The sequence below is a fragment of the Mandrillus leucophaeus genome, unplaced genomic scaffold (assembly GCF_000951045.1).
Source record: "Mandrillus leucophaeus isolate KB7577 unplaced genomic scaffold, Mleu.le_1.0 Scaffold250, whole genome shotgun sequence".
Lineage (NCBI taxonomy): Eukaryota > Metazoa > Chordata > Mammalia > Primates > Cercopithecidae > Mandrillus > Mandrillus leucophaeus.
In genome coordinates, this window is record NW_012102588.1 from 3,056,776 (window position 1) to 3,082,562 (window position 25,787).

General features: G+C 37.6%; 2 protein-coding genes across 2 annotated transcripts in view; one reads left to right on the forward strand and one right to left on the reverse strand.

The window, feature by feature from the left end:
- The window catches only part of SLC25A32 (solute carrier family 25 (mitochondrial folate carrier), member 32), a 15,401-nt gene extending 13,601 nt beyond the window's left edge, over positions 1-1,800 (reverse strand). Inside the window, exon 1 of the mRNA XM_011983508.1 lies at positions 1,128-1,800. Within this exon, the coding sequence (XP_011838898.1) occupies positions 1,128-1,281 (154 nt within the window). The 5' untranslated portion in view covers positions 1,282-1,800. The remainder of the gene's footprint in view (positions 1-1,127) is intronic.
- The window catches only part of DCAF13 (DDB1 and CUL4 associated factor 13), a 27,230-nt gene continuing 2,777 nt past the window's right edge, over positions 1,335-25,787 (forward strand). The window contains 11 exon segments of the mRNA XM_011983507.1: positions 1,335-1,439; positions 1,441-1,592; positions 1,594-1,859; positions 5,935-6,134; positions 6,657-6,764; positions 11,718-11,807; positions 12,759-12,914; positions 16,594-16,671; positions 18,681-18,763; positions 20,767-20,931; positions 25,262-25,397. Coding sequence (XP_011838897.1) covers positions 1,335-1,439; positions 1,441-1,592; positions 1,594-1,859; positions 5,935-6,134; positions 6,657-6,764; positions 11,718-11,807; positions 12,759-12,914; positions 16,594-16,671; positions 18,681-18,763; positions 20,767-20,931; positions 25,262-25,397 — 1,539 coding nt within the window.

Below are 25,787 nucleotides of genomic sequence, written 5' to 3' on the forward strand. Positions count from 1 at the left end.
CTTTGTTTTTTCTAGAAATAATACTCCATAATTTTCGATGATTTTCCTTCATAGAACAGCTTCTTGCTTCCTCCAGCTGTCAAAATATTAGCCTTTCTATGGGAAACCCCAAGCCCCAATCTTCCATTGAATCTTAAAGATACATATGGCCATCAGCATTGTAGAATTTTCTTGACGGTTTATGGGTATTTACATTTTGTATTCGTATTTCTTGATTTTATGTTGTCTAGAATTACCTTTTATACGACTAAGTCTAACGACTCCAATTAAATTCTAAGTTCCCTGAAGGCAAGAACTTTATTAGATACTTCTGTAGCCCACACAGCAGTCTACAGACATTGAGAATATAAATTAAGTGAACTGAATTACCTAATGCTAAGATAAACAACTTCTGTAGATTTAATTCTCAAGGCAGAACTTAACTTGTAACAACTTTATTTGGAAACTATTTTCTGCAATTTCAGTTATCAAAGATCATCTCTGAAACTCTTTTTCCAGACTTCAGTGTCGAGTTTAACTTCTAAAATGCTTTATTTCAACATACTCAATTCATCTAATACACTTAAAATAGTATTTCGATTCTAGCAACCTATTCTTTCACAGGACCTTGTACCATTCTATAACCGCCAAAAAACAAACATTCAAGAGAATTCTATTCCAAATCTCCCAACCATTCGCTGAAGATTACGTCCTATCCCAATACTAGTCGAGCTGCCAAACCACGTGGGTATGCTAAGATTTCAAAGTTCCTCCAAGAGTGAATGATTTGCACGTGTGAGGACTAAACCTTAAAATGTGACCATCTCTTCTTTATTTTACAAATCAGGCTTTGAATCCCATCTTCTCTGCCAAAGAGGATGTTTTTTCTCAGACTTCTCTACATACACGCCCCCTCCCTTAGTCTTGAGGAGCGTGGAAGATCGATCGCAGGCCAACCCCTCTACAGAGCAAGCACCATTTCCTCAAATCTAGTTCAGGTGAGCCAAGGCGGACAGCACCCCCTTCACCGCTCCTCCTCCTCCTAGAACGGAAAAGGCGGAGGAGATTCAGGCCTCCTTTTGAATCTTTACCACCCAGTTCGGGCTGACAGTAAGAGGATGCAGCCCGGTGTCTGGGCGGGCTCTTACCGGCGAAGCGGATCTTCACGAGGTCGAGCGGGTGCAGCGCAAGGTTGGATAAGACGCCGCCGCTCACGCCCGCTACCAGATTCTCATACCGGACGTGGCGGAATACCGTGCTCCACGCCGACGACCCGGACGCCGAATGGCCCTGGCCCGTCATAGGCTCGGGGCCCACCGACACCACGGCGCCCAGGGCCGCGGAGGTGGGACGCGATGCAGTGGCCGCCACCGTGGCGACGGTCGCCCCTTTTGAGCGCAAGTCCACCTCCGGGACCGGCGAAAGGATTCTTACGCCCACGGCGCGTGAGCGAAGCCGCAAGACTCTAGTACTGAGGGGGCATGAATGGGGCGCAGCCACTACGTCACGCCGGCGGAAAGCGCGATGGAAGGGAGGTGGCAGCCTCGGCCGAGTCTCCGCCCTGCCTCGCCCACAAATGCGCCAGCGCACAGACGCGGAAGACACTGCACAGCAAGAACCGCCCCTTGCTAACGTTTGCCGGCAAAACTACGGAGCGCCGCAGGATCCAGTCGAGCCAGCCGGCGTCCGCTCCGCGGGTCACGTGACTGGAAGTAGTCTGGGGAAAGCGGAAGTCGCATGTGGGAGTAGGCGGCGGTGGGCGGAACTCGTACCGGAGAGCTAGTGGAGTCCGGCCGTAGGAGCAAGCAAGATGAAGGTGAAGATGCTGAGCCGGAATCCGGACAATTATGTCCGCGAAACCAAGTTGGACTTACAGAGAGGTAAGATAAGTTGGTAGGGAGAAAAGGACGCTTTCCGCGAGTCCTTGGGTCTAGCCTCGGCTTTCGCGGAGTAAAGCCGGGGGAGGCTGGCACTCCAGGCTGGTTCTTCCCAAGTTCCCTTTCGCTAAGGCAAACTTTGTGCTTACAGAGTCGCTGCGGAACTGGATAGCAAGTAAAGTCTGTTAAAGTCCTTTTTCTAAGAATTTCCTCTAGTGGTGAGTGGGAAATAGTTGTCTATAGTGGAGAAAGATTCCAGCTGCTGCTCTAGGATTGTCTTCAGGTTCCTATTACTGAAAAGTGGACTTGAATGAGCCAAACTCGTGGGTTGAAGGGCTGAGAGTTAAACAGGCTTTTAAAATCTTCCTACTGCTCTTGCCACTTTACTACTTCACATTAGTTCTGCATGTTGGAAGAGACAAAGATGAATTTAAAAGCATCAGTTTTCAGTTTTCTCTTACCATCCCTTAAGACGTTTGATGAAAGAATGGTTAAAATGAAATTAATTTAATCTTTCTGATCTGTTCCCCCATTGACTGCTAACTACTTATAAATTGTACCTTGTGATACCTAAATGACAAGGGACCAACCATGCATAAGCAGATTGTTCTAAGTAAAGAGAATAGCAGGAGCAAAGGTCTTCAGGCAGGAATGAACCTAAGGTATAGAAAGAAAGGCTGTGTCATTAGAGTTTGAATGAGGGAGGAGTAAGCGAGATGAGATGAGGCGAGAACAGTATTTCACTATTTTGAGTAGTAGATATTATCAACATGTGTGTCAGCATTGCTAAGAAGTCTTTGCTCAAAAGATGTTTACAGTTTGTCACAAGGCAGTAATGTTTCTAAAATACAAATTAGATTTGTCATCATTCCCAGTCCTTGAATTTCTGGTCCCACCTTCCTTGTCACTTTTGTCAGTCACTACGTTTCCCACAAGTGGTTTAGTATTCACTCTTGCCAATCTCAGTGCATTTCAGTCATCTTTTTTAAGGCTTCCTGTGGCACACACCCTTACCCAGTTTAGCCACTTTCTCTGGAAAACTTTCACTGAACAATAATCTGTTCCTACTTACCTCCTGCATGAGCCCCGACCCTTTCATCACCCGTGTTCTATGATTCTATCACTTCATCACAGTGTTTATCACATTGTCTCATGATTATTATTTTGGTTAATAGTCTTTCCCATCAGACTTAGCGTCCAAAAAGGGGAAGAATCATGTTCGTGTATGCACTGTGTTTAGACAGCACCTAGCACATAATAGTGGCTTTATAAATGTCCGTTTCTCCATCTATAAAGATTCGTTTTTGCCTACGTGAAGAGATTTAGAAACAAAATGACCTAGCTTGTTGGGGTTTAAAACTTTGTTGAAATTATTAAAATGCTAATTTTAGTTGTAGGAACAGCTGCTGACATCAGAGTAGATGGAAATTTTCTAGACTTCAAAAATAATCTTTGCAAAACTGATAGATGAGACTGAAAATTAAATATATTAAATAAATGTAGCCAACTATGGACATTATCATTTTGGGTATGCTTGTCTTTGTGAAGTACAGGCGGCATTGTGCAATTTGCACAGTACCATATTAACTGAACCAATTCCACTCTTTGAGAGGTTTACAGTGATTGAAATCACATCTGTTAACCACGAAACTTTGCAAAGTGAGTAATTGATTCCAGTATGCATGTCATCCAGTTAATACAGTACTGTGCGAAAGTGAGTACTGCCTGAATTTTTTTTTATAATAGTAGCCATTAAAACCAAACATTGAATTAAGCTGAAATTAGAACCTTTAAATCTATTACGGTGTTAAATCAAGATTTTTCTTTAAAAAAAACAAAAAACAAAAAACAAAACACCTTTTTGGCCCGGCGCGGTGGCTCACGCCTGTAATCCCAGCACTTTGGGAGGCTGAGACGGGCGCATCACAAGGTCAGGAGATCCAGACCATCCTGGCTAACACGGTGAAACCCTGTCTCTACTAAAAATACAAAAAAATTAGCCGGACGTGGCGGCGGGCGCCTGTAGTCCCAGAGACTCGGAGGCTGAGGCAGCAGAATGGCGTGAATCGGCGGGGCGGAGCTTGCAGTGAGCCGAGATGGCGCCACTGCACTCTAGCCTGGGCGACAGAGGAGACTCCATCTCAAAAAATAAAAATCTTTAATTACATGCCTTCATTAACATACGCATATGTTGAGGAGAAGGGATCTGCTCAAAAACTCTGTTATTGATGGGGCACACAAAAAGTTTGAAGACTGCTATATAGGGAGCCTCTGGAAGTTTTAAGCGTAGGAGTGACGATGACATCTGATAATAGTGTAAATTGCCACCAAATCAAGTAGGGATGATATTACAGTAGCCCAAGTATAAGGTAATGAAGACCCAAACTGCCTGGGGATGCAGTGGCTCACACTCATAAACCCAACACTTTTTGGGAGGCAAAGGTGGGAGGATCACTTGAGTCCGGGAGTTCGAGAGACCCCCATCTCTACAAAAAATTTAAAGATTAATGGGGCATGGTGGTGCATGCCTCAGGTCCAAGCTACTTGGGAGGCTGAGGTGAGAGGCTAAGGTAGGTGGATCACTTAAGCTCTGGAGGTTGAGGCTGCAGTAGACTATAGTCGCACCACTGCACTCCAGCTTGGGTGACAGAGTGATACTGCATCTCAAAAAAAAAAAAAAAAAAAAAAAAAAAAAGTTACTAGAAATAGTTAAAGGGAAAGATGGATAAATGTTGCAAAGAGATGATGAGTAGAACTTGGAGTTTTGGTAGTAGGGAATATGGAAGATGGAATACATAAGAATGACCTAGGCTAGAGCTTTCTTGAATGTTAGGTATAATACCATTACCAGGGAGTCAGAAAGAAACAGCAGGGTGAAGTCATGGGGTAAGAAGATGCATTTACTTTTTACACATTGAGTTTTTTAGACATACGAGCTTAAAATTACTAAGCATAATTATATATATATATATAGAGAGAGAGAGAGAGAGAGTTTTGTTTTGTTTTGTTTTTTGAGATGAAGTCACACTCTGTCAGCCGGGCTGGAGTGCAGTGGCGCGATTTTGGCTCACTGCAACCTCCACCTCCCAGGTTCAAGCGATTCTTTTGCCTCAGCCTCCCGAGTAGCTGGGACTACAGGCACGTACCACCCTCCCGCCGGCTAACTTTTTGTATTTTTAGTAGAGATGGGATTTCACTGTGTTAGCCAGGATGGTCTCGATCTCCTGACCTCATGATCTGCCCACCCCGGCCTCCGAAAGTACTGGGATTACAGGTGTGAGCCACCACGCCCGGCCCTAAGCATGATTATTAACCCAGACAATGTGTTTAGCAGCATATCAGGACAGTTAAAACATAGATTCTGGAGCCATACTGCCTTGGTTTGAATCCTGTCTCCATCATGTCATATTCAGGTTAGTTAACCTCTTTGTGCCTCAGTTTTCCCATCAATAAAGTGTAAGATAGTAATAGAACTTAACACATAGGATGCTGTGGAAATTAAATGATTAAGGTTTTTGGAACAGTGCCTGGCACCTGGTGAACTCTTATGTGAGTCATTTTTAAGTAAGTAAACAAACATAGAAAGTGCTCAGTAAAGAATAGCTGTGTAATATCATAATCACAACTTCATGTGTCTATCAGCACAGTATTTAGCACCAGAGATTAATAATGTTCCCTGCCCCACAGGAAGCTTAGAGTTCTGTTGAGCAAACATCATGCACGTGTTTTGTCCCAGGAACTGTGCTAGGCATAAGGAAATACAAATGAAAAGTGTATTGGAAGCCCTGACACTGAACACTTACCACCGAGTTGAAGAGTGTACTAGGACATATAAAAGGGAAAGGCTGCATGTATAGATATCTAGGGTCTAATTGTTTTGCAAGATGTATGCATCCCATGATTTTCCAGTAATTTCAGAAAGATTTCTGAACAGCAGGTTTTCTACTTTTGTATTCTTAGTGTTAGGTATAGAACAGTGTCACTAACTAAATGCTTATTGAATAACAGAGTGCTTAGCTGAGGAAGACAGCAGGAAATATTAAGTGTGAATTATCAAAAAGAATCATTCTTATTTCAGTTCCGAGAAACTATGATCCTACTTTACATCCTTTTGAGGTCCCACGAGAATATGTAAGAGCTTTAAATGCTACCAAACTGGAACGAGTATTTGCAAAACCATTCCTTGCGTCTCTGGATGGTCACCGTGATGGAGTCAATTGCTTGGCAAAGCATCCAAAGAACCTGGCTACTGTCCTTTCTGGGGCATGCGATGGAGAGGCAAGTGTCACTCTAAATGTTGATATTTTCAACTAAAAGTAGTTATATTACAAATGTTTTTTCCTTTAGTTTTTAGTTACTGTAGGTTTTACTTTATTGGATTTCAATTTACTTCTCAAGACTAAATTTTGTTAGGAATACTAAGTTTTGTATTTTCTTCTTTAAACCTAAGAAAGTATAAATGCAGTAGTTTAAGGATCAGTTTGATAGTAAATTAAATCATTTTTATAATTAAAGTATTTAAGTGTGAGTGTTTTCACAGAAGATGTTGTCAACACCTAATTTCCTACTATGGCAAGTGAAAAGGTTTTGCAACACTTTAAACTGGAATCAACAGAGTATTTGCCAGATTGTATTTTTTGCTTGTCGATGTACTTATCTATATGCATTGCATTGTTTTAATCCAAAGGATTTTTGTTTTAGCTCCCCAGTAGAGTGATTTGTAGCCTTTTCAATGTTGAATTTATCCTGAACATTTTACATTTATAGTTCACTGAAATTTCCTAGTATGCTTTATCATAGGTTAGAATTTGGAACCTGACTCAGCGGAATTGTATCCGTACAATACAAGCACATGAAGGCTTTGTACGAGGAATATGTACTCGCTTTTGTGGGACTTCTTTTTTCACTGTAAGTATAACACCATTAAGTCATTCAATTTGATCGACATAGGTAAGAATAATTTAATTGAATACATTTTTTTCAAGTTCATTTATTTGTTCCTAGGCCCTTTTGGAGTTTCACAATGCAAAATAGCTTATTAAACCTTGAAACTTACTAGTTTTCTTTCTGTAATTCAGCCTTCCCCATAACGTAACATGATTAAACTAATACTCAATTTACCACAAAAGTGGAATTAATGAGAGGTGAGTCTAGAAAGAGTTTGGGTTACTCTGGAGGATTTTTGGTGCTAAGATGAGTAATTTGTACTTTTGTTAGTCAGATAGTAAGGAATCATTGAAGTTTTATGCCTGTGTGTGGCAAAATATCCGGAACGTAAAATTTACCATCTGTTTTTAAATACACAGTTTGGTGGCATCCGGTACATTCACATCACTGTGCAACCCTCACCACCATCCGTCTTCAGAACTTTTTCATCTTCCCCAGCTGAAACTAGAGTCATTAAACAATAACTCCCTTTTCCCCTCAGTCCCCAACCCCTGGTAACCAGTTTGCCTCTGGTGATTTTGACTATTCTGGGTACCTCATATAAATAGAAACATATTTTAAAGAATTATACCATTTTGTGTATGTGGAATAAGCCTTTTGTGTCTGGCTTTTTTTACTTAACATAATTGTTTTCAAGGTTTATCCATGGTGTAGTACATGTCAGAATTTCCTTTCTTTTTATGGCCAAATAACATTCCATTGTATATGTCACATTTTCTTTATCTGTTCATTCATCAATGAGCATTTGATTTGTTTCCACCTTTTGGCTATTGTGAATAGTGTTGCCATGACCATTGGTGTACAAATACCAGTTCAAGTTCATTGGAGGTCTTTTTTAACAAGGGGAACGACAAAATCTGAGTTGTGCTTTGAGTTAAATAATTTGACAGCAGTTAGTGATCAGTTTGAAAGCCATTTTAATAGTTTGGTAGGCAATAATAAGAGGCTACCTTATTATGGAGACTGAAAACTAGAAATCAGTGGTTGGATTTAGAAACACTTTGGAGGATTGAAAGGTTTGACAACTGAGAGGTGCCTGGGAAGAGGTTGGTTCCTGTTGCTGAGGAGCATTAGGAAGTTTGGAAGGGTGGCATTGGGAAGGATATGATGTGACAAACTGGGCTGCTCATGGGCTGTTCGAGTGAAGATGTCTATCATCAGGTCTGGAGCTCAGGAGGGAGGTCAGAGCTGAACTTGACATCATCAATACAGAATTATTCATTGAAGCCATAGTACGGCATCATTGGGAGGAAATGAAGAGGAAAATATAGAAATACAAAGATGTCAAGGATGTAGCTTGGGGAATGCCCACCTCTGGGAACTGGGAAAACTCTGGGAGTATCCAGAGAGCTCAAAGAATCTGAATGAGCATAGTGTCCTAGGAGGAAGGAATAGTCAGTTGTGTGAACTACTATAAAGAATAATGAGAAATAAAGACTGAGAAAAACATTTTAGGAATGTAGAGATGTAAAAAATAGAAAGTTAAGATCATGTAATTTTAGTCTTTCACTTCTAACACTGTTAGTTTGGTGTATGTCTTTCTAAGTGTTTTGACCTACCTATACAACAGTTTTTGTATACTCATGCACTCATCAGTCAAATAGATCTTCCTTATTCTTGATTTACTGGTGACTTTTTAAAAAGCAGGTTGAACTGAGTTATAAAGTGTAGGTTGCACTCTAGGTTGGCTGGGTGCAGAAGCCAGATTACAAGAGAATAATAAAGGGAAAAGATGACTTCTGGGAAACCTGATAGCTACAGTTTCAAAGATTGTCATGTGAAAAAGAAAATAGACTAATTTGTTGCTCCATAGAGGGCACTGGAAATAGGTGTTAATGTTAAAAGATTTGGTTTTGGTGTAAAAACTTATTTGCTGTCAAAAAGCAGAATAGGCTTCCTTGCAAAGCATTCAGTTACTTTTCACTAGAGGGGTGCAGATAAGCTGCCTGACTCTGCAAGCCCAATGTTGTGCAAGGAATTGGTTGGCAAGTGGGAATGGATGGCAACTAAGGCTTCTTACACTTGGTTATTCTTTTGGATATATTGATTAATAGCTCAGCCAGAAGACTTAGTGTATTTTTTATTTATTTATTTATTTTAATGCTTAAAATGAATAAAGGCTCATTTGCAGCATTATTCACAATACCCAGGATATGGAATCAACCTGAAGTGTCCAGCAGTGGATGAATGCATTTTTTAAAAAAGTACACACACGCGCACACAGGAATACTATTCAGCCTTCAGAAAGAAGGAAATCCTGTAACTTGCAGCATACATGAATGAACCTGGAGGACATGATGCTGAGTTAAATAAGACAAATATCACGTGATCTCACTTGTGTGGAATCTAAAAAAGTCAAACTCATAGAAATGGAGTAAAATGGTCATTACTAGGGGCTTTGAGGGAGGGAGATTGGGGAGATGTTGGTCAAAAGAGACAAATTTTCAAATGGATAGAAAGTGTACAACGTGGTGATTATAGTTAATAACAATATGCTGTCTTGACAACTGCTATGAAAGTGAATTAAATGTTCTCACCACCAAACAATAAGTATGTGAGGTAATAGATATGTTAATTAGCTTGGTTTAGCCATTCCACAGTGCCTACATATATCAAAACACAATGTTGTACATCATAAATATATATAACTTTTATTGGTAAATTAGATAAAAACATTTTAAGAAATGAATAAAGACTGAAAATGTTTCATATTCACCACTTATTTCCCCCACTTTATTTTTTTAAAGTGACAGGATCTTGCTATATTGCCCAGGCTGGTGTTGAACTCCTGGGCTCAAGCCTGTCTCAGCCTCCCGTGTTGGGATTACAGGCATGAGTCACCATGCTCAGTTCATTGTTTCTCCCTTTTTCAAAAAGATTTTTTTGTTGTTTTTTTGAGATGAAGTCTCTCTCCCTCTGTTGCCTAGGTTGGAGTGCAATGGCACGATCTCTGCTCACTGCAAGCTCTGCCTCCCGGGTTCATGTCATTCTCTTGCTTCAGTCTCCCCAGTAGCTGGGACTACAGGCTCCCACCACCACTCCTGGCTAATTTTTCCTTTTTTTTTTGTATTTTTAGTAGAGACGGCATTTCACTGTTAGCCATGATGGTCTCGATCTCGTGACCTAGTGATCCGCCCGCCTTGGCCTCTGAAAGTGCTGGGATTACAGGCGTGAGCCACCGCGCCCAGCCATAAAGATATTTTTGAGTAATGTGTGCTTTGTCAAAGATAAGACACGTGAAGACTACTTGCTGGTACAACTTTAAGAATGTTTTTAAAAAATTTAGTACACAGTGTTGCAAAACATAAACTTTTATTACATGAACTTCACTAAGATATCCCAATTTATGATACCAACAGTTCCTTCTTCAGCATAACCAGCCTGGAGATGAGATGTTGTTGTAGCCAGGCACATGTTCTTGTTTGGCTACTCATTTCTATAAAATGAGAAAACCTTTCCCAGAATTGGTGGTCTGCTGAGGTTTGTACTCAATAGACTGCAGAACATCTTGGTCATTTACAAGGAAATTCAGTCTTGAGCTTGCAGACACTATCAGAAACTTGATGGAGGGATGCTGTCTTTAGGAATGGGATGCTTGGGGACACAGTTTACCCTGTGTTCTGTAGGTGCTAAAATGTCTCTTTGGGTCAAGCCAGGTCAGTCAAGACCTGGTACCTAGATTACATCTTACATTCTCCCGGTAGAATCAGGTTTCTAGAATTGAGTTTATAGTGCCAGTGGCTCAGATTCAGAGTTGTTAATGAGATGTAGCCCTATTAAATACTTTTTGTCTATTACAAGGATGTTGTTAAGGATTCTGTTCATTGGTATCCTCAACAAAAGACATCCCTGTGTAATCTTCGTACCAAAACCTTTCCTGATCACTTATCTGTTCTCATCTCATGGGCACTGTAAAGTGTTTTGCAAGAAGTGTTTTCCTTTTTGAATTTGCTGCAAGGAAAGAGCTACATTCATATTCTTCCCATAGATAAATATATCTTTGTTAATGTTTTTATCAAAAAGTGGATATAGATTGTATCTAATATATAAATGTAAGATTTTAAGTTAAAACTAGCAGTTTGGTATATATGTAGTTATATAGTACCACATTTATGATTTTGTTTTCAACCTCAAACTATATTATATGTTCTGTTTTGTAGTCTGTTTCACCTGATAGCTTGAACATGTCTGCCAAATACCCATGTCTAAATTACCATAGTTGGTTGCTTTGCCTTGATTTGGGCTAACGTGCCAACAGTTCAGCTCACTGTTGCTTTTTTACTATTTATGCAGCTGTCAGCACAGTGAAAAGACAAACTATGTCTTTACTAACATTATGAAAATAGTTTTGACCGTGTGGACCCTGAAAAGTTATCAGGGTCCTCCAGAGGCCCAAAGTTCAGTTTGAAAACCACTGACTTAGTAGTTTCTGCAGTTCATGCAGAAAAGGACTTTATCTACTTCAGTATTATAACAATGCCTTCTCTCCAGTATTTTCATGTTTTTCATTTTATTTTTTACATTTAAAACTACCTGGAATTTTATTTTCATGTAGGCATCAAATTGGCTCAATTTTTTAAAATGACTAACCTGATATTATAATACCATTTTTTATAATCCATTTTTTCTCTAAGTTGAAATGCCATGTTTATCATAATATGCATGACCTAACTTTGCCCCTGTTCTTGTTTTTCTTTTGCTCTACTCATTATATTTTTAGTTTTATGTACTTTATATATTTGTCACAAATCTCTACTAAAACAAGGTGGGATATAAATGCATCAATAAGTATACTGGAATGATATGGTATGTTATCTTTTTAAAACAAGATAGTTATAATTTGATATATGTGTTGGCAAGTTTTAATTTATAACTTGTTCATTATCATCATCATAATAAAACATATATTTCTAGGTTGGTGATGACAAAACTGTGAAGCAGTGGAAAATGGATGGGCCAGGCTATGGAGAGGAGGAAGAGCCATTACATACGATATTAGGAAAGGTACAAAAGTAAATTGACTAATAGCTTGCTTATTAAAATTCTTTTATTTAAAATTATTTTATAGTTATAATTTCCAAAGATGGGGAAGAAGATGCCTATAAGAAACGAAAGACTTCAGGCTGTAATTGTTGACCCATTTACGCAATATTTAATGCAGCTAAGGTCCTTTGATGCTAAAGAATTTTAACAGTTTTTTTTTTTTGGTATTCGTTGTAGTAGAGTTTGATTTCTGTTTTTAGCTAGAGAATACAAAACATTTCCTATAGCAAGACCATGGAGAAAAAGATAGACGTTCAGAAAATGCTTCAGCTTGTCCGGTTTATATCATCATAGATCTTACACAAAACTCAGAATTTCTTAGTTGAAAGACTCCTTTAGGAAATGAAGAAATTTAATAGTATTATGCATCATGTATAAATCTTATTAATGTTTCTACCAAATTATTCTGCAAATCAGATGATGGATGGTTTAGTTTTATCTTAAGAATAATTTAGAACATTTGGCCTATCCATGTTTTATAATGTTTACATTTTTATATTCACCTAACAATTCCAAAATTAGATTTAATCTTTAAACTAAATATACATTTTAAAAATCACTTTGTCATTTCAATATTATAGTTAGTATATAATATATAGGTTCTGCTTTAGGTTTCAAGAAGTTCTAAATGTTCTTAAAGGGATAGGGGAATGGGGTATGAGTATGAGGTAGAGATAATTTGTAGTTGGAAACACGTTAGTAATTTCTAAAACAAAATTGGTTTCATTCTTAAAATGTCTTGTCTCTTTATGGTATTGTTTCCTCCTTTAAGTAAGGACTTCAAAGAAGTTTCCTTGTGAACAGGACTTTTTTCAAAAAAAGATAGTGTAGATAAATATGTTTAAAATATTCTGCAGATTTGAATTGGTAATGAAAACAATCCTCTTCATAACAATCTTTTTGCTTTTAAAGACAGTCTATACTGGGATTGATCATCACTGGAAAGAAGCTGTTTTTGCCACATGTGGACAGCAAGTAGACATTTGGGATGAACAAAGAACTAATCCCATATGTTCAATGACCTGGGGATTTGACAGTATAAGTAGTGTTAAATTTAACCCAGTTGAGGTAATGTGTTTTTTTAAAGTATGTTTTGCTTTTTGTTTCCTTATTATTGCTTAATAATTTCAGTTCTGTTTAGGAAACTTTTGAATGTATGATAGAAACGTCTGAATTTTAATGTTGTTTTGGCATTTTGTCAATTTTCCTGATTGTATATGAGTTCTGATACCTTTGCTCAAATCCCAACATGTTTCCCAGCAGTTTAGTCCCAGATACTAGAGTTAAGCATTGTTAGAGGAGTGGTGTGTGCATTTCCCCATTGGGGTAAAATCCAAGTAAATATAGTCCTGTTTTAACTTTAGTTTTACTCATGCCTTCAACCTCACGTGCCATAGATTATGTCATTTTACATTTAGGAAAATGTTAATTTTTCTACCCCGCTTGGCGGTCAGAAGGAGCATTGGACATCATTTTGTCTATTTGTAGTTGGTAAGGTACCAATGCTTCATAAAAACATTTGTGATTATTGTTGAACTGCATGGTAATTAGTTATAGTTATATTTTTCTTTGCTGAGAAGTCTGAATTGTGATTCCCAGTTCCTCCAGGCCTAAGGGAAGAGTTGGAGATTGGCCACTACATATTGTCTGTTTAGGTCTGAATTTAGGAATGGAGGCTGTCCTGAAGGCTAAGCTAGCCCTTGGACTCCAGATCTTTCTCTGAACTTTTTCTTAATACATAACAGTAGATGAACTGATTGTCCAAAATACTCAGTAGGGATACTTTTTTCCTGCTGAAAGAAAAGGCAATCACAGCATATATAAACCAATTTTAGCAGTTATTGGGAGGCTACCATTTTAGGTAGTATGAGAGAAAAATCCTAATATGCAAGTGTATACTCTTAAAGACTCAACCTGATAAAGGGTAGGAAGTAAGGTTGAGTCAAAATAGGTATAAAAATTGTTTGTATGATGTACTGGAAAATGAGATACTGCAGTGCGATGTGAGCTTGGCCTTGAGGAATTGCTGAGAAGTCAGAGGACGCTCTTCCTGCAACTACCACATGCTCACACACACACACTTTCTAGAGAGGCTACAGGTCTAGAATAGGTTGGCAAACTAGTCTGTGAGCCACATGTGGCCCCGCTGCCTGTTTTTGTAAATAGAGCTCTACTAGAAGACGGCCATGTTCTCTTGAGTACATATTGTTGGTAGCTGCTTTTGTGCTATGATGGCAGAGTTGAGTAATTGCCACAGAGACCATATGGCCCACAAAACCTAAAATACTTACTCTCTGTCCATTTACAGAAAAAGTTTTCTGATGCCTGGTCTGGAGTATCTGTCTCTGTTACATCTTTCTCATTCTATCCTCCGTCTTCCTTCCTTATGTTCCCCTTGGTTGTAGAAGAGAGAAATGGCATGCATGGAAAGGCAGCTACCCTTGCAGAGCAGGACCAGCTGTAAAAGTTGATAACATATGTGAGCATTTTTTAAAAGTGCTCTCCAAATTGAAGATGGTGATGGTATTACTTACTAAAAAAAAAAAAGAAAACACACACAAACAAAACCCAAACAGACACTGGTTCTTACTATTTAGAGGAACAAAAAAGTCTTTTGCTTCTCTGTTTTGGTGAACATCTGTATCAGAAGAGCTGATCACCAATTCTAAAATCATAATTATTAGGGATGACCTAGTGACCGTGTTTTTCAAACTTGCCTGTATAACAGCTGTATTTGTTCAGCTGTTTTTTTGTTTTTTTTTTAATTACTATTAACCTTATGAACTTACTGGTAAAAATAAATGTTGTGCATGTCTCTTACCCTATTTTAAATTTAATGGAAAGGGCATGTTGCTGTGAACAAATGGAGTGTATTTGTATGTCTCCTCTAATCATTAATAATTAATTTTCTCTAAAAATATTGAAGCGTAGAATTCTGGTAAAGCCAAAAGTTTATGCTGATCATTGGCACGTTTTACAGTGTGAAAGCTGGCATTTGGTCTAAGTAGATTGTTTTGCTTTGTTCAAAGTCTTTCTTTTTAGAAATGGAACCTGGTCAGACCCTGAGGTGACATTGACATAACAAGCCAAGAAAGGTTGAGGGACCTCACTAGGGAAGTCTCCGAAAAGCAGCCATTAAGATAGCAGGCTTTCAGAAAGAACTGAGAGGAAATCGTGATCATAACATTAGCTTTATGATGTGTTATTTGAACTGTGTACAAACAGTAGGAGGAGTTAGCTGGCCATGCAACTATTTAGTAAATAGCTCTTCTTGCAGCCCCCATACTTGCAATAGGAAGTAATTGTAGGCAGAAGCCAATAGTTGTGAGTGTCAGGAGCCGTGAGTGAGGAGGAATGATGCTACAGAGAGAGGGTTTCAGGGATCCACTGGATGATAAAGGGCTTACTTTTACTTAATGCCAAGGGGTTATGTAAGTACCATGCACATTTTTAATTGACTTACAAATGAAATAATTAGGCCGGGCGCGGTGGCTCAAGCCTGTAATCCCAGCACTTTGGGAGGCCAAGACGGGCGAATCACAAGGTCAGCAGATTGAGACCATCCTGGCTAACATGGTGAAACCCTGTCTCCGGGAGAGGTGGCGGGCGCCTGTAGTCCCAGCTACTCGGGAGGCTGAGGCAGGAGAATGGCGGGAACCCGGGAGGCGGAGCTTGCAGTGAGCTGAGATCCGGCCACTGCACTCCAGCCTGGGCGACAGAGTGAGACTCCATCTCAAAAAAAAATAATAATAAATAAATAAAATAAAATAATTAGAAAAATCTTCAAACAGTTGGACAAAAGACAGGCCTAATTTATAGAGAGTTAAAGGAACATTTAACTACTAATAAAACAAATTTATACAGCTAGGAAATACTGTCACACAGATATTAACTTTTAAATGACACTACCCAGTGCTGCCCAGTTGCATTAAAATGGGCGTATCCCACATTGTAGTGTATACTGGTACAGCTCTTTGGAAAATAATTAGCCCTAAATATCAAAAGCTATAAAGTTGTTCATACCTTTTGATTCAGTAATGTCATTCGTGAAATTTTATCCTAAGGAAATAATTCAAAAGAGATAAATATGGGGGGGGGAATGTTTATTGAAGTATTACTTATAACAGTAAAAAACAGGAAACAAGTCTTAAGTTGAAGAGTGGATAAGTAAAATACATTTTATTACAAATTAGAACATAGTAATATCTGTACGTTATCATCCCTGACATCTAAAATACATGCATGGGGGCCGGGCATGGTGGCTCATGCCTGTAATTCCAGCACTTGGGGAGGCTGAGGCAGGTGGATCACGTTAGGTCAGGTGTTCGATACCAGCCTGGGCAACATGGTGAAACCCTGTCTCTACTAAAAATACAAAATATTAGCCCATTGTGGTGGTGCACCCCTGTAATCCTAGCTACTCCAGAGGCTGAGGCATGAGAATTGCTTGAACCTGGGAGGTAGAGGTTGCAGTGAGCCAAGATTGTGCCACTGTACTCCAGCCTGGGTGACAGAGCAAGACTCTGTCTTTAAATAAATAAATAAAATAAAATACAAGCATGGGGATTTTACAATGAAAATACTTGGTTTAAGTTGCTGAGATTATGGATAATTTATTGTACCCTCTTAAAATGGACTTTGTTTTTTAACATAAATATTAAGGGCAATTAAATAATTTGTTTACTGAATGGATGTGGTTTGCTGCCAGGTCTGGCTTTTAACTGGTGATTGTTTTACTTGTTTTTAGACTTTTCTCTTGGGAAGTTGTGCATCTGACAGGAATATAGTACTGTACGATATGAGGCAAGCTACTCCTTTGAAAAAGGTGAGTTTCAGTTTTGACTTTTGCTTCATACAGTTGGTATTATATATTCCTCTGTAAATAGAGTGACTAAAAATATGGAGCAAATATTTTCTCAGAATTAAAAAAATGTTTTATACAGATGTTCTTAGAACTCTCCATGATGATAGCCATGTTCTTTCAGCTCCTCATTGCTTTTTAGAGACTCTTAAATTTCTACTAGGTATTGTATCCTAGCCGTCATCCTTGTGTCTTCCATGATGCCAGTACATTTTACACCTCTAATTAATACTTACTGAATTGAAAGTTCTTAAGGGTATTGCATCCCATTACTTAACCATGTAATAATATTCAAATAATATTCAATAAAATTCAAGCCCCATGATTATCATATGACATATACAGTTTTTATTCCAGAAAGTTTTAGAACTCATTCACATAACCAGCTTTTTTTTTGTTCAGTTACATGCTGATCAATACTAGTTTGACATCTAGGCAAGCACTATCCTGTTCAAAGTAACAGATTTCCTAACAATTCTAAAGTAGTAATTTCAGGACTTAGATATCAAAGCTAATAATACAACCTTAAGCTAACTCTCAAGCGGGAGACAGGCCTACTGTCTATAAGTAAGGAAAGGAGTGCCATTGTAAGTAAAAGGGTGTAAAGTTTATTTCAGGTACTAGAATTTTGAGTGACAGGGCTGGACATCATTCAGATGCCACAAGTCTGTTTTCATAGTCCACATAGAAAAGAAATGCTTTTAATACTTGCTTTTGTTATTCCTAAATCATTTTTACAACAGGTAATAAACTGGAGATACTAGGAGAGTACATTCATTGAAGTTTGAAATAGATAAATATGATAAATCTTTCCAAAGTACCACTTACATCATTTCACTCATTCATGTGATTTAATGGGAAGATCCTGTACGAACTTTGGTCTTAGACTTTAAGCAAGTTAACCTAATCTGTGTTTCTCCTGTAAAGTGGTGGTATTAATAACTATCTCACAGCACTTTGCCAAGAATAAAACATGATACTTTAAGCATTTAGCAGAATGCTGACATGAGGTACTAGTTTAATAAATGGTCATTTCTGCCCCCTCCCACCTACCTAACACTCATTCTGGTTTTTTTTTTTTAATTTAGTTTATTTTTCATTATTATTGCCTCCTGCTTTGCACATTCTCAGTTTTTAATGGAGCTCCATTAATTTTAGGTTGAAGAAAATGTAGCCTGGCTTTCAAGGTGCTCTGAAATCTGGTTCTAATTTGCAACTCATTTATTTCTTTTAGTCAGTAAGGTAACATGGAATTGGAGTTTGTTACATGTAGGTCACTTTGACAGATGTAGGGATTGTTAAACACTGCTACTTTGTATTGCTTCTTTGCTCGACTAGTCTATCAGTGTTTCTTTTATCCTTTCTCTCATAAATGTAGTAGTTCTTAATCAGGGGTTGTAGTCCCCTACCAGGTACAGTTCTGGGAATGCAAGAGGGACATTTAGTGGGAGGTCCCTGAGTGACAAAACATCCTACAGTGGATAGTCAGTACACAACAAAAGATAATCCTGCTCAAAATGCCAATAGTGTTCCCATTGAGAAGCACTGAATTACTGATCCTTCACAGGTCAGTTCAAATCATACTTGTCTTTAGAAACAGTTCTCTATGTTAACCCTAAGCTCACCATTTTGCCCCTAATTTGATACTTAGTCATTTGTTACTTTATTGTTTATATTTTAACTTTTATTATGTGTCACATTTTTCTGACTAAACTATAAGTTGTTTGAGATTAGGGGACTGGGAGTTAATCATTTCTGTTTTTATATTTACTACTATGCCTGTGTATTTAAGAAGCAATTACTGATTGCTTTCTCTTCCCATTGCACTGAGCTGAATACTTTACACATAATAGGTGTTTATGAAATATTTGCTTAAATCAGTGGGGGAAAAAAGCGAAAGGAAGTGGGAAATTCATCCATTTTAGAGGTAATTAATTTCATGGTAATGGGATAGTATATGCTTCCTTTCTCAGGTTATCTTAGATATGAGAACAAATACAATCTGTTGGAACCCTATGGAAGCTTTCATTTTTACAGCAGCAAATGAAGATTATAAGTAAGTTTCCCTCTTTTAAAAACTTGTGTATTTCTATCAGGAATGGCTTAATTGTATAAGTCGTACTAATAAAATATATACCACTAGGTAGGTATACCTATAAAGTTTGAAAACTCATTTGTTTAGCTTTAAAAAGTTTTCCAAATTGGAGAAGAACTTCTTAGAAAAGTATTTATTTTGTCAGTATTTAGAATGATGTAGACCAAGGACAGTAAACAACTAGTGGACCAAATCCTTTCTGTTGCCTGTTTTTATAAAGGTTTGTTGGAATATGGTCACACCCACGTATTTATATATTTGATATGGCTGCTTTTGTGCTATAATGCCTGAGTTGAATAGTTGCAGCAGAGACCTTATGGCCCACTTGCCTGAAAATGTTTGCCATTTGGCCCTTTACAGAAGAAGTTGGCTGATGTTTGATGTAGATCTTATAAATAATGACTGAAGCATACATGTTTTAATGGAGATGAAAATATCTGCCTGCAATGTTTGTATTGCAGTGAGTATCAGGTAGCTGATACTCATGTAGTCATCAGCTATCACTATTCAATCAGACGGAAGAAAAATTATGGTTATCTTTTCAGTATCCATATAAGGTAGGTGGGACATGCACGTTATCCCCTTTTTAAGATATTAAAGCAGGGAGATTAATCTCCCAGGGAGGAAAGAGTGTCTTCTCTTTTTTTTCCACAAAGCATTTATTACAGTGTTATGCCTTTGATAGATTCTTAATACATGTTTTTTTTAACAAGGCAGAAGGTTGTTGGTGGATTGAACTTTAGATCTTCTGTATTGTTTTATGTTCCACTATATAGATTTGAAAGCAAAAAAGTAGTATTAGCTCATAAAAGGATTTATTATATGATGTTTTAGTGGTGCCAACTAAAAGCATCTTTTATGACTTTCTGCTAAAAATAGGTTTAGTCCAGGAGTTTGAGGTTGCAGTGAGTTGTGATTGGGCCACTGCACTCCAGCCTGGCCAACAGAACAAGACCCTGGTGTCTTAAAATAATAAAAGAAGCTCAATTAGACTCTCATTAACTAGCAATACCAAACCACAGTAATTGAAGCTTTTTTTTTTAACCTTTATTGATGTTTTGAAATTAAGTGACATCTTCCAGTTAAAGGCAATAAAAGACGAGTAATACAGCAAAAAATCCAAACGTTGGGATTTTATTAAGCATTATTTATAATAAAACGTTGGAAACTATTAAAATATAGGGAAATATCGCAAGGACAGAAAACCAAACACCACATGTTCTCACTCATAGGTGGGAATTGAACAATGAGAACACTTGGACACAGGAAGGGGAACATCACACACCGGGGCCTGTTGTGGGGTGGGGGGAGGGGGGAGGGATAGCATTAGGAGATACACCTAATGTAAATGATGAGTTAATGGGTGCAGCACACCAACATGGCACATGTATACATATGTAACAGACCTGCACGTTGTGCACATGTACCCTAGAACTTCAAGTATAATAAAAATATATAGGGAAATAAATTATTTGAACTTATATATACAGCCATTAAAATACTTTCAAAGATTGTTTAATAACATGGGTAATGCTCATTAATATGCTACATGAAATATCAGAATATAGAGCTTTACATAGTATTTCAATTTCATTAAAAGTATGCATTTAAATAGTATGGTGAAAAGGTTTTTTAAAAAATTATGCTGCACTAAATAACTGGCCTCTGGGTAGCAGAATTAAAGGTAATTTTTGTTCTGTGTACTTTTTTGAAATTTCCACATTTTCTACAATGAGATTTATAAGGAGGAAAATGTGTCGGTGTATATGTAAGTGGAGTCTTAAGGCATCATAAAAACTGCTGAAATTTTTCCTTATCCCTCACCTGCTTGTGTACAGCATTGAGCTTTTTGTTTAGATGTGCATTGTTTTGCATATGGGTCTTGTTTTCACTGGTATCTTTTAGTACTGCATATGGCATCTTTCTAGAAATAATGTGTCAAATATTTAAAAATTCTTTTACAGCTTATATACTTTTGATATGCGTGCACTGGACACTCCTGTAATGGTCCATATGGATCATGTATCTGCAGTGCTTGATGTGGATTACTCTCCCACTGGGAAGGAGTTTGTGTCTGCTAGTTTCGATAAATCTATTCGAATCTTTCCTGTAGACAAAAGTCGAAGCAGGTATGTGCCTACCAGTAAACCATTTATATTCTTAGGTCACAACAATGGGGATACATTCTGAGAAATGAGTTGTTGGGCGATTTCATCATTGTGTGAACATCATAGAGTGCACTGAAACAAAACTAGACGGTATAACCTGTTGCACACCTAAGGCTGTGTGGTCATATGGTGTAGCCTGTTGCTCCTAGACTACAAATCTGTTCAGTATGTTACTGTGCTGAATACTGTGGGCAGTTGTAACACAGTGGTATTTGTTTATGTAAACATATATAAACATAGACAAAGTACAGTAAAAATCCAGTATTATAATCTTAATGGACCACTATCATGTATGCAGTCTATCATTGACCAAAATGTCATATGACTATTTTTGTTTCATTTTTCTTTGTCCTGATTATTATTTATCTTTTCTGAGAGGGTACCTGAAGTTTAATAAAGTTTTTTGCCCCAATACAGTTTAAGAAAAATTAGTAATAATACATTTGTTACTTTTTACTTAGTCAAATCCAACTCTGTACACCAAACCAAAAATTAAAAAAGAAATAAAAGTAAGTTTAAATTGTCAAGACCATCCTCCTCGATTTTACTTTAGTAGGTGTATGGCTTGGTTGATGAGAGGTAGGAGATTTGAATACTCAGCTGTCCCATAGTCTCGTGTGTGTGTCTCATTCTGTAAGCACATTGAGTGTGATTCTAATATTTAATATTTGTATTGTGTTTTGTATAGTTTGGCCCTTTACTACATACTATATGTTATTAAATACAGTATCTATTTATACATCTATTATATCATATTTTTGTATAGAGGTAGTTTACCAGAAAATGATGGCATTTTAAAGAGTTTGCAAGGGGAATTTTGTTCTCTAGTTTTCGCTTCGTAGACTGACTTTAAGTCCTGTACAGATACAGCCCCCTGTGTAGTGAATTATGGTTTACAAAGAGCTGTTACACACATTCTCATTGTTCCTTAGTAATGCTTTAGATGTGTTCCTAGAAGCATGCATAAAATAAATCCAAATAAATGGAAATAATTTTTCTCAAAAAATTACGATAATTGGATGATTATGGTCATAGCCAATCTACTTATCTAACTCTTTGCTGTCTTACTTGTGATATTTGTGTCTTTTTCCACTGTAATTTGAGGAAGCCATATGAATTTCTAAACCATGTATCGTCATTGTCAGCAGATAATTGTCATTATCACTGTTTATCTGATTTTGAAGGTGCTTCAGTTAGAAGCGTACTGACAGGAGTGTTTTGATGACTTTGATCTTCATTTCATCATTTCTGTTGTAGAGCTTCTGCTATGTGTTCCTATGTGACTATTGCTTCCTTTGTCACTGCCTTGATATTCTCCTAATTGTCATGAGGGGTTTTTTGGGATTATTCATTTAGGCCCAAGGCAAGACTAATAGCTTTCATTTTTCTCACACCTCTGGAAAAGGTTGAGAATCAAGAGAATATGGTCCTCCATCATTTCTTGGCACCACAACTTCCAAAGGTAGTAGGATAATATTTTTCCAACATGATACATAAGTAGACGCAAAGAATGAGAAGAGAACAAAGAAAAAACAGACCTATGATTCCAAAGGGCCAGCAGCTGAGTTCAGGCTGAATTATTCCAAAGCTAGCATAGACAGCTGAATCTAGGTCTAGCTAGAAAGCTCACATTATTCCAAAATTGTATAAAAGGGTTCTTCTATTTCATTTCCAAGGAATTGTCTCCTGATGTCGTTTGGAGGTTTTGTAATCACAGTCTTAATATGTGTTAACGTCCTGTTGTGTTTAGATATAAATGGTGTTCCCTCTGACCTTTGCCTTTATCTGCTGGAAAGCCAGTTCTAATTTGTTTCTGTGGTTTGTTTGCTATCATTATAAACATCAAATAACTCGTGCTTGGATGAATAATCTGTATTTAAAAAATATTTTCCTTTAAAAGACCTTAAAATGGCTAAAGCATACTATTTTTAAAATAAATTTTGAGTAAATTTTTTAAAACTACAGTTAAGTCAGTATTTGAAAGTAGGCTTTTGTTGGAAGTTCATTCAGTATTTACTGAACAAACAAGTAAATTAATAGTGTTCACATGGAAAAATTAGTGTGACTGTGTATATAAAAAATTTAAGCCTTTAAAAATGTATTTGTCTCCTAATAGTAGAACCTTTTTTTTTTTTTTTTTTTGAGATGGAGTCTGGCTCTGTTGCCCAGGCCCGAGTGCAGTGGCCGGATCTCAGCTCACTGCAAGCTCCGCCTCCCAGGTTTACGCCATTCTCCTGCCTCAGCCTCCCGAGTAGCTGGGACTACAGGCGCCCGCCACCTCTCCCGGCTAGTTTTGTGTGTTTTTTTAGTAGAGACGGGGTTTCACCATGTTAGCCAGGATGGTCTCAATCTGCTGACCTCGTGATCCGCCCATCTCGGCCTCCCAAAGTGCTGGGATTACAGGTTTGAGCCACCGTGCCCGGGCCCTAATAGTAGAACTTTTGGTGAGCTTAATAAACTTAGAATATATGCAGACATAAACATATCTAGAAGTTAAGAACTCAGCATAGTTTACCATTGAGGAGGATTCTCAGTTACTTAAGTGACTAATAACCATTGGATTTGACCAGTCTACTGCATGAACAGATTATGTTTAATGGTTATGGAAGCCTGATTGAATTTCCCTACTTCAAACGCATTATACTGCTTTGGAAAAAAGGGTTCTTAGGTATATGGAGATTATAAGAAATGAGTCTTCAAAAGCAGAGCATTGAGGGGGAGAAGAAAAAGCAGTCTATCATCTAGTTTTCATTTTAATAGGACATTCTTTTTAATCATCTTTTAAAAATAAATTTCTTATGGTTTATCAAAGTGCTTAAAACATACCTATCAGAAACAGTGTAAAAGACTAGTTTTGTGAGTATGGTTGAGAGATTTTTTTTTTTTTTTTGAGACGGAATCTGGCTCTGTCACCCAGGCTAGAGTGCAGTGATGCCACACGGCTCACTGCAGCCCCTGTCCTCTGGGCTCAAGTGATCCTCCTACCTCAGACTCCTGAGCAGCACCACACCTAGCTAATTTTTAAAATTTATCTTTAGTAGGTATGGGGTCTCTCTATGTTACGCAGGCTAGTCTTAAACTCCTGGGCTCAAGTAATCCTCTTACCAAAGCACTGAGATTACAGGTGTGAGCCACCACACCTTACCTACTTTAGAGATATTTTTTATAGGTATGAATATTTGATTTAGTCATTCTGTTTTGAGTTTTCTTTTACTGTGCATAGTTTATTGAGCCTATTTCCTTCCTGTTTATATACTCTGCATTTTGAATAATTTAATCCAGACACAGAAATTTTATTTATCCAGAAGTTTCATCTTACTTTTTCTGACCTTGTATTTTACTTGCTTTTTAATGCCCTTCTTAACACTTACTAATATAGTATCACCTGTGAATTTAGCTAGCATATTTCACAGCTTTTCCTAATAGGTATTTGACATCTCCATTTATTAAATGATTCCTACCTCAACTTATCAGACACTTCTGTAGCCCTCCCTTTCTTCTCACACATGTAAATCATCAACTCACTTTAATTAAGGTTTTTTTTTGGTTTTTTTTTTTTTTTGAGACAGAATTTCACTCTGTCATCCAGGCTGGAGTACAGTGTCATGAACTTGGCTCACTACAACCTCTACCTCCCAGGTTCAAGTGATTCTCCTGCCTCAGCCTCCCGACTAGCTGGGATTACAGATTTGTGCCACCACACCCAGCTAATTTTTGTAATTTTAGTAGAGACAGGATTTCACCATGTTGGCCAGGCTGGTCTAATTAATTAAGCTTTTTAAACAATTTAACCAAAACAAAATTCTGGCATTAGATTCAGCATATCAGGAGGTACTCTTTGAAGACCATTGCATTTCTTTCTTTTTCAGTAAAATGAAGGGAGAAAAAAGTGTGTTGACCTGAATTGATTTGATACGGGGAAGAGGCCTTTTAAGATGAAGTCCTTTCTTATTGTTACAAAGTTACCTCAGTTGAACATCATATTTTGTTTGCATTTTATGCTTTTATTCTGTGAACTTTTCTGTACATCTGATTTTGCTTAGTTTGTTCATATTTATTTCTCTTACTAGATAGTAAGGTCTCTGAGAGCGGAGATTTGTTTAATACCCCAGCACTTAACACAGAACGTTATTAGTTGGGTTCAATAAAAATGCATTGACAATGATTTGAATTTTTATTTTATACTCCTATAGGACTCAGAAATGATATCCTGATACTTAATAGGCAGTGGTTACTCAAAGAAAATCTGTACCAAAATCCAAAGGGTTTTAACTTAATTCCTTTTCTATAGGGAGGTATATCACACAAAGAGAATGCAGCATGTTATCTGTGTAAAATGGACTTCCGACAGCAAGTATATTATGTGTGGATCTGATGAAATGAACATTCGCCTTTGGAAAGCTAATGCTTCTGAAAAATTGGGTGTGGTAAGAGAATTCATTTTCTTTGTCATAAAGCTGATTTCTAATTTTATTAGATATTACATTGTGAAAATTTACTTTTTGGTATTTTTGGGTATTTTGATCAAATTGACATAGCTGTGATAAAAAAATAAGTTAGCAATAAATGGACAAGGTTGTATTGATAATTATTTGTTTCATTCTGATCTATTGGAGACACTGTACATTCAAATTGACATTTAAGACCTTCAGAATACCTTTATTAATTCAGATGTTTGATGATATGGAGTCTTATTGGTATTTTGTGTTTTGCTTGAGGTAGGGACAGAAGATGCAGGAACTAGAAGCTCAGAACTTAAGAGCTTGTATCTCTTTTGTTAGAGAAATAGTCATCCCACAACTCAAAGGCTGCAAGTC